The sequence below is a fragment of the Neolamprologus multifasciatus genome, chromosome 14, assembly GCF_963576455.1.
Source record: "Neolamprologus multifasciatus chromosome 14, fNeoMul1.2, whole genome shotgun sequence".
In the NCBI taxonomy this organism is placed as follows: Eukaryota; Metazoa; Chordata; class Actinopteri; order Cichliformes; family Cichlidae; genus Neolamprologus; species Neolamprologus multifasciatus.
This window is the reverse complement of record NC_140452.1, coordinates 28,675,138-28,684,977: the sequence shown is the minus strand read 5'-3', so window position 1 is coordinate 28,684,977 and position 9,840 is coordinate 28,675,138. Positions and strand designations below refer to the sequence as shown.

The 9,840-nt window shown below is 42.7% G+C and overlaps 1 protein-coding gene across 6 annotated transcripts in view; it reads left to right on the top strand.

Moving 5' to 3' along the window:
* dner (delta/notch-like EGF repeat containing) overlaps window positions 1–9,840 on the top strand; it is a 79,811-nt gene continuing 69,971 nt past the window's right edge. For 4 of the 6 annotated variants that reach the window (XR_014868793.1, XR_014868792.1, XR_014868791.1 and 1 more), the window contains exon 1: window positions 4–753. Coding sequence is in view for 3 of the 6 variants with exons in the window: in XM_085131248.1 (XP_084987374.1) it covers window positions 409–753 (345 nt within the window). In the remaining 3 variants the exon portion in view is untranslated. Of the gene's footprint in view, window positions 754–9,840 lie in introns of all 6 variants that reach the window. The other 2 variants (XM_085131250.1, XM_085131249.1) reach the window with 1 other exon arrangement.

Below are 9,840 nucleotides of genomic sequence, written 5' to 3'. Positions count from 1 at the left end.
GGGGGTAGCGGAGGATGTGTGTGTGTGTGTTTGTGTGTGTGAGAGAGAGAGTGTCGTCAGCAATCATCGTCACTGTGACTCGGAGGCAGAAAAAAGCAGAGAGCCCTCCCCTTCTCCTCTCGCATCCCTACTTTCTCTCCATCAGCCAGTCTCCTCTCAGTCATTCTACCCGCGCACAGCTGAGCCACAGCATCCAACCAGCCTGCCTCCTCCTCCGCCCCTCTCTCGCTCTCTCCTCCTTTCACACACACACACATTTGTCATACACCTCTCAGTTGCTGCTGAGCCCGGTCAACAGGAGCAGCAGCTCTGAGCAAAGACGCAAAAGAAACACACAATCTTTTCCCCCGCACCCCCACCCCCCCACAAACAAAGAAAAGAAAAGAAAACCAGACTAAGAGGATCAGGATGAGGATGAGTGTGTTCAGTGTGCCGGCAGTTCCTTGCTGCCGTCCCACAAAGAACGCAGGGAGCTTCACGTCCCCCCTGCTTCTCACCGTCCTGCTCCTGACCAGCGGCAGCAACAGCAGCAGCATCGGGGCCGTCCCCTCTCCGTTCCAGCTGGCCCCGGACACCCCGGCACCGGCCGAGCCCACCCCGACCCAGGCGACACCTCGTCCGGACCCCTGCGAAGGCAGACCCTGCCTCAACGGGGGATTCTGCTTGGCCCTCCTCCCCTCGGCAGGCAGGCCAGAGGACATCTGGGAGTACGCGTGTACGTGTAACCCTGGCTTCACTGGACGCAACTGTGAGGTATTTAATTTTTGAACCTTTTGCTACCTGTGTTGTCACACAATGGACTGTGAGCAGTCCCTGTAAGCGATGCTTTTGCTGGAGAAGATTTCACATACTTAGTGAGCAGGAAGTGGAGGTCAGGAGTAGCCGGTGCAAGTTTGGCAATTTTGTTGGTCATGTGGAGAAAACTGGCACCAGTTGTGTCACTTTCTGTAAAAGCACGGTGGGAAAATGTAGTTTAGTTTGGTTTAGTGCGCACTTATGTTATTATCACAGAGACCCATAATTGTTTTCGGTTGTGGGAACTTTCACTGCTATTTTAGGATCATAATCGAGGCTTCACCAAAGATGACGTCAATGACAAACCTGCATCATGTGTCCGTGTTATTTCTACGTGCACATTTACACTAGATTAGGCTGAGGGTACACTGCGTTGTAGTGCTCCCCGCCGTTTGCCGACGGTGATTTAATCAAAGCATGTGCTATCGCCGAGACATGGAGACGAGTGCTGCGTTGCTGTGGCAACAGGAGGGAAGAGCGGCAGCAGTGCGATGCAAGCGAAAACTATAAATGTGTGTATTTTTATCTGTACCATATATAAAGCGTATATAAGTAGTTTATTATATGTTATAAAACATTATTTTGATGTTATTTATGTGAACTGCAAAGTTACAGTTAACATTTATCTGCTGCACACTAGTGAGCACGTTCACTGGGGTGTAAACTCAAGTATGGATGAATTTATTAACACCAGGGATGCAGAGCCACACTGAATTCATTAACTACATCTGGATGGTGATGAATAAGAGAAGTGCTGGGGTTTTTTTTCACATATTCCTGAAGATGCTCACGTCTGTCTTTTAAACCAGCACAGAGCTTTTATTAAGGTAAACTGAGAGCCCACTGGAGAAAGTGTCAGAAGCAAGGTTTTGTTAACATGGCATATTTAAAGAGTTGTTTTACTCCACTGGAAGACAGTTTTGATGAGTGACAAGCTGTTCGCTAGCAGACTTTAACAGAAGCAGATGCTCCTGCCTGAGCCCGGTCTGCTGAAGGTTTCTTCCTGTTTAAAGGGAGTTTTTCCTTCCTACTGTCGCCAAATTCTTGCTCATAGTGTTTTTGTATTATTGTACGGTCTTTACCTTACAATATAAAGTGTCTTGTGGTGACTGTTGTTATGTTTGGGGCTGTAAAAGTAAAACTGAATTGAATTTAAATGAACAGGACAGAAATTTTCCTCTATTTTCCTTTTCCTTGACGTTAACCTACACTTCAGCTCCACCTGTGTACTCCTGACTAAGCCCTCGTTCTTTTATTCAGTTTGGCACATTTCTGATTTTCGCAAAAATCGCGTCTGCTGCTGATTACACGAGCTTCATTTCGAAGCTTAAAATGAGTGAACTGTAGCTGAGCATCTGCAGCATTAGGCTCAATAGGCAGCCAGGCTTCTGAGTCATGCTGGGGTGAAAGAGAGCATCCGCCAGCGGCAGAGAGGATAAATGAGTCTGCCGCAGCATCACGGAGGGGAAACAGCAAGGTGACTGGGTGAACCTCAGCAGAATCACCAACAGGTGGCAGCCATATCCTCCCCCTAGTGTTAGCACCTTTGCATGCTGAGTGCTTCCTTACAAAGCATATGTATCCATGTATGTACGATAGAAGACAGGCGCTAGCAGGATCTAAATAATTTAGTGGAGTGTTTAGCAAGGGACACGATCACTGTCTCCTTGGCTGTCCTGGTTTTAACTCTCAGAATAGAAAGCATTTTTTTATTTTTACCTCCGCAGCCTGCTTAACTGTTACTCTGGCCCACACGAACCGCAGACGCCGGTGTCATCACACCAGCCGAGCTGAGGCTGGACATTACACCCACTGTGGGGTGACAATTTAATGCAAAGAGGAGAACGCACGACTGCCCGAGCACTCTGCACAGTGTTTTGTTGTGCAGGACAACAACATCCTCTTATGCGCCACAGCTCAGGCCCGGCACAAGACCCGAGCCGGGCCCAGTGGGGAATCATTGATTTTTGCGCTCCCCTGTTGCTTGTTTCTTCTCCATGGAAACTGGAGCAGCAGTCAGTTGAGATTTAGTAAATGACCTGACTGGCTGAGCACAAAGCTGGTTTGCATCTCACGTCCTGTGCATGCGTCAAAACGCAGATGGTCGAGTGAGAGAGGGGGAGGAGAGGCTGAAGAAAAGAGACAGGGCAAAGCAGGAGGAGGACAAGTCATATGGTGGGAAGACGTAGTGGCCTACGGTAGCGCTGTGCCATACTGCAAATTTTGGTATCGACCCAATACCGAGCATACAGGGCCAATATTGCCAACACCAATGCAGAGACTGATGCTTTTAACTTTTAAAGGCAGCTTAAGTAGGGAACAGCGGTGTGTCATGATTTATGAGATGATGAACGATCATCAATCTGCCAAATCTGAACATATTTTAATGACCAGTAGCACAAGTCGATGGTGTTCCACAGTACACGCATAACTGTTTCCAGTGTTTTAATTCACAGCTGTAAAGAACTTCTACACACATTCACTGCAACACGTTGCTGCTGTGCACAGCAGGGCATGGAGGAGGGGGCGGAGCAAAGTGTGCCTGCATGAGAGGAGCGGTGTTTGTCTACTTTCTGAAGAAAGGGTGCAACGCACTGAACTTAGGCGAGTGAAACACAGCAAAATATCGATCCCGTCACGCTAGTATCGATCTGATATCTGTAGTAGCATTGGTATCGATCCTATCGATATTTGGATCGATCCGCCTACTCCTAGCTTAAGAAATGAGAATGAAGAAAGGAGAAACAGTGACAGAAAGCTATGAAAAGTCCACACTTTCCTCCTCTTTTAATCGAAATTCTACCTCCAGCCTGTGACGCTGCTCACAAAGCTGAATCTGTGAAACAAAACTTGCACAGTGTGCTTACTTTTAAGTCTTTGTTGTGCCTCGGGATATTTTGCGACATATTTTAAGTTGTGCGGCTAATCCTGCTTTGTTACTTACCTCCCTGGCAGTGTGTATACTGCTCTAATCAAAGCAGACTAATGCAAACCACAGCAGTGGGCAACATGGGAAAATAAACCCTCTACGTGTTTAACTCTCTGGGTTTAATATTTGCCTGTACCTTTTTTTTTTCCTGGATAGCGGCCTGTAAGCTATCCTGATGGAATTTACTGCCACTGGCCTTTCTGCGAATTATTAGCCGCTCAGCCGCTCACTTATTCATTACTGAAGGGCCTGTTGTGCACCCTGATGGATTTGCTAGCTTGCTCTACAACACAGTAGGGCTGTTACAGCACCAAACAACCATCCGTCATGAAGCAAATTCACAGAGCGCTTGCTGCATGGGTTACTAAGCCAGTCAGCTACTGCATATTAAAGCAGTGGATCATGGCAGAATTTGCAGACTAAACTACAGCCCTGGCATTATAAACACAGAATTCATTTTTATTTGCTGCTATTCAGAGAGGTGTTATATGGCACATGAGTTATTAGCCTCTACAGCAGGAAGGTCTGCCCCATCTTAATAAGCTCATATGAGCATGTCAGCGCTGCGAAGAACTAGCGGCGTTTCAAGTCTTTTGATGATGATCTTTTTAGATCTCAGCTGGAAGATTTGCCAATCATTATTCTCTCTCATTACCCACTCATGCTTTCTCTGTTGTGCTGTTACGTAAGCATAGTTGAAATCTTCAGGCTTCTTGCACCCTTTTCTAACATCTGTGGCTTCGTGGGCAGATCTAACCAGTGGAAGGTTAGCTTTGCTTAGCTTAGCATGCAAGACTCGAAACATGAGTGAGAGCCTAAGCTGCACCTATTCTTTATGCTGGCTCACTACATCCATGTGCCTTTTAATCTTGTCCATCCTGGTCAGTCCCAGTGAAAATCTTAACACCTTCAGCTCTGCCTCCTGTCTGTATTCTATCTAGTTTCTACTATTCTTTCCAGAGCATACCTCCACCTCTCCAGGCTGTCTTCCACCTGCTCCCTACTGTCACTACAGATCATAATGTTGTCAGTTTATGGACTCAGTCACTCATTTTGGTTCAATTAAATATATGATCCAGGTTGTATATTTCAGAAAGGAGCTATACTTATTGGCTCATGACTTGTGATCGACCAATGAGCCCGCAGTTTCTCTTCTCACAAAGATGACAAGGCTGGAAATGCTCATCTCGAGCCCTCACATGTCAGTAGGTGACGTCATGCTGGCTACAGCCAAGTCTGTGTCTGTCATTAGGTCAAAAACTTTTACTAAATGTTCAAAAACCAGCGTATGAACATAACAAGTAACAATTTTACTAATGTGATTGTTACATATAGCGTCTTTCTGTGCTAGAAGACAAATAAAGCACTTCTCTGCTGCTCTGCTCCGTGTGTCATAAAAGAACAGACACGTGGAGCAGAGCAGACACCTGCACAGTGGGGAAGAGGAAGACAGGTAAGTAAAAAGACAACTCATTTTGTTACTGTCAGTGCAATAAAAATGCAACAATCAGCTGTCACTCTGACGAACGATGTGAAATAACCCGCTGTTATATCATTCAGATCATATGCACATATGCAGTTATACTACTCAGTTTTGCATTTATAGTTTGTATAGTTGTTTGTATAGTGAATTGCGCTCACATTCCTTGTTTTTGTGCACAAACTTGGCCAAATAAAGATGATTCTGATCCACACAGTGGGGTTGCAGGCAAAAGAAATACATTTCCATATTCATAGAAGGAGAAATATCGCCTAAATATATGTACAATCAGAAGCTTTTCTAATGCGCAAACAGATTATTTTCAGATATTACCTCTAGAGAGAACATAAGAAAACAAAAATCAAAAGAAGAAAGCACAAAAACAATCCAAAGAAGTAACTAAACTGTACAAACAGTACGTTACTGGTATAAATAAAAGTATTCAAAGCTAATAAGAACGATTTGTTGTTAATTCTGTTTTGTTCTACAAATTATTCTACTGGAATAAGTCTTTCTTCATTCACCCTAATGTAATTTTTCCTCAGTCTTTTTGAAAGCTCTGGTTGATGGTTGAACAGTGTTGGACTTGGCGCCCTGCAGTGTTTGTGGTTGGTAGGAAAGGGAGAACCATCCCTATCACATTTTTATAGACGGTATAAGAAGACAATTGAATTGTGCAGCACCAACACATAATAATAATGTAAAAAGGTGAGGTTAACCCACTACATAATAAAACCCACGCTGCTGAAAGTAGAAAGCATTTACAGGACCAGGAAATGTTCCCTCCAATACAGGAATCACATACCACTTAACATTACTTACAATATTATTTGTATCTCCTTTCTGTAAAATACCTGACATTACACACTATTTAAAATTTACATACACACTTAGTCGCTTAGCCAATTTACTTAGCCGCTACAAAAATTACTCACAGCATAATTTGTGCCTCTTTTCCCATAAAGTATCTGAATTTAAGCACCACTTAAACTGTACTTATGAACTATTTAAAATTACTTACAGTATAATTTGTGTCTCCTTTTTGTTTTGGGGGTTTTTTTCAAAATTTTTCTAAGTTCCAGAAGCAGGCTGAAGACGTTTATTAGACTTTAAACCACAAACGCAGCGAGAGTCACCAGCAATTTTTTTCAAAAAGTTTCGAGCAGGAAGCAAAATTAATGTTCTAATGACAGACGGTGTATTTTCTTTTCCAGCTGCATGTGCCAACTCTTCAATGAAAAGATCGTTCTCCTGACAGGACTCTGCGAAAGTAAACAAAACCAAGTCCTGAAGCTCTTTTTAATTGGAAGAGAAGGGAGTCTGTGTGTGGGTGTGTGGCGGTCAGCTCTTGTCTCCCAGGACCATTCACTCTGCTGCTACAGATACAGCCTGAGCTACATCCAATTAAGCGGAGCTCAGAGCTCATCACCAGCCTTTGGTCTCTTTGATATCCCTGGCTTGTTAGTCAGCGGGAAGACAGCAAGCATAAAGAATACATTTCTATTTATATATGCTGTATACTGTGCATCAGTAAGTTTGCTTATCCTCTTTATTTTGTAAAGAATGTGGTTGTCAGTGAATCGTTGTTTGTTTAGAAGATTTTCCACATGGCAAAGCTGGTGATTCTGAATCATACAAGACTGCAAAGTAACATTCCTGTGCATCACATCACAGTCTCTATGAACTGCCCTGACTGATGATCATAACTGGGACTGAAATGGTCAGAAAAACCTACTTTAGTGTTAGCTGACTGCCGATTCTAATTGCTTGAATAAATACGATTTCTTGGTGGGTAATATCAGCGAATTTCTAACTGGATATTACACCACGTAGCACTTAAATGCAGGTTCAGACCAGGCACAAGGATCAGCAGAACAAGATGCAAGGCTTTAATCTTTGCTTTACAGACCAGTCGTTATGTGAAGATCTCAGGTCACGCCGATGCCACAATGTTGAAAGTCCAATTTCCCATTAAAGAATTTCCCATTAAAGGAGTCCATGGTTACTTTTAAAACTGCAGCAAAGAAGCTGCCTATGTCCAGCTTCTTTGCCTCACTCTAATTACGAATAAAGACAAATTTTAAGGCTAATTAAATAGCTTTTCTTTCTTTCATTGGAAGAGAGATTCTTCTCATGTTCTCAAAAGGTGTTAAATAGATGGATGCTGAAGTTGCTGTTACTAAAACCTTCACTGGCAAAAACTAGAAGCTTCAGTGTTCATTACACCTTAGTGAAGGCTAAACTTGAATAAAGCAGCGGGCAGTGCAATGGAAATGTGTCAAAATCTCTTTGTGACAAAGACAAAAATAGGTTCTGATTCTAGTAAGCGGATAAACTGTTAGCAAAGAGAAACATGGCTGCTTGTTTAATTAGGTACAGATGAATGAAGGGATGCTAGCAGGATGCTTATGCCCCCACTGATACATTTGATTTGGTATCTACCCTTCAGCAAAAAGAGCCTTCTTTGAGCTATTATCACTGAGGTGTTGGTGGTGTTCATGTAGATGTCCCGAGGCATACATGTGCCGCCTTTGAACAGGAAGGCTTGAGGCCAAAGACTCTGGTCATTTCCATATCACACATCACCTGCTCTTTTGATCTGGGGAAAGAGTACGAGGAGACGCTGGTGTGAGGATTAGTGAAGTCTAATACAAATGCGGTGGATATGAGCTGCTCAAAAGCAAGTGCACATGCTGCCGTGATTTCAATCACATTGGTTGTTTCGAATGTGTTTTTTTTTTTTTAGACAGACTGAAAGTAGTAGTGTTGTTCTAGGTGGTGACTTCAATCTCCTGAGTCAAAAAGTCCACTGCTGATTGAACCATCTCTACAGCTGCTGCACTGGATGATCTGGAGACAGATATCTGTATGTCTGTTGTTTGGTCAGTTCTCAATATACACACAGTCTCAGAACTGTTGACTATCCTCCGGTGAAGGTTTTATCAGCTATTTTAAAACATAACCTCAATCTACTCACACTGTTAATCAATGAATAGTGCGCTGAGCAGAAGGTCTTGTACAGATATTAGATTACTGTCTGGATATTCATTATCTACACTCGAAGCCCCAAAATACTGGCAGCTGTATCCAGAGGTTGAGTCAAAAAAACAATAACCAGTGAGTTTTCAAGTTGTTTGAAGTATTGCAGTTAAAATTTGCATAAAGATTCACAGTGCCCTGAAGATTGATCCTACAGGCTCCATTGACCCTCTGACTTTTCCTTTAATGCCACCATCAGGTTCAGTTACGTGGTTCAGAGTGAAATATCTCCTCTATTGGATAAAATCCCTTTAGCATTTCATCAAATTTAAATGTGCAGGCTTGTAAGGTTTTGGGTCATCAGGATTACATACCTCTATGATAGGTTTACTAGGATGGTAACACATTAATTTAAAGGGGCGGTGCACATTGCTGGGCAGTCAAGGTTCTGGTTGCCATAGGTAACCGAACTATTTGCCACTTTGTCATATTGTGACTGTAACCTGGTAGTTTAATAATGAATGACGACCAAAAGTGTTTTATTATAGTCAAACCAACCAGTTATCATTCCTCATGAGTGATCAACCAAGACCCCCAATCACAACCCACTCAGAGGCACAGCAGAGTGGAGTCTTAACTAGGCAGAAATCACTGTCATAAAGTACAGACTGCAGGCTCAAATGGAGACTTTTGAGACCAATTTCTTAAACAGAAAAATAAACTTTTACTGAGGTAATCTGAAAAGGGGCAAAAAATAAAACAACAGAGCAAGCACATGAAGGAGGGCAACAGCGACAAAGGACGACTCAACAAAGAATAGATGAAAACTGAGGATTTAAATAGATAAAGGAAGATAATCAAGGAGAGCGGAAACGCCGGGTTAACAGGGCTCAGCTGAAACTAATTAAGACAATGACAAGAGAAGTAAAACTGACAACAAAGCACAAGAGACAGAGGACCAAATGGGGAATCATGCAGCAGAGATAAAGTCTCAATGGCAAGATCAAAGAAGAGACCAGGGAGGCCAGGCTAAACTAAAATAGAAGAATTAAAAAATATAATATTCCAATATTCTTGTTTACCTTTTGTGCTCTCTGTCTTTGCTCTCTTCTCTTTCCCCTCACCCCCTTATTGGTTGTGGCGGTTGGCTGCTGCTACCTGAATCTGGCTCTTTTGGAAGTTTTTTAATGTTTCACCCAATGCTTGCCCAAAGGGGTTGGTGTGATTATTGGGGTATCTATATATAATATTGTGGGCTCTTTACCTTCAAATAAAAAGTGGCTTAAATGTGATAGTTTATGTGAATTCCACTATATATAATATTGAAACTTAATTGAAGTAGCAAAGAATGAAAAATCTAAGTACAGACTCTAGAGAGTAAACATAAACTAGAAACCATAAACCCAACCTCAAGAATCATTGGTATAATTACATTAAAGAAAAAACCCAACTATAAACCTAGAAATCTCTCCCCCCCCCCCCCCAAAACTCAAAACAACCCAACAGAAAAAGACAGTCCTGTAGATCTTTTAAATTAAAAGAGATCCAGAGCATCAGGAATTGAGTAGGGCCAATTTTTATTCTCTTGGTTACCGAGGTCCAGATCTCAGCTGGTTATGGCCAGCAGCCACATGTCAATCAATAGTATCCTTCACTC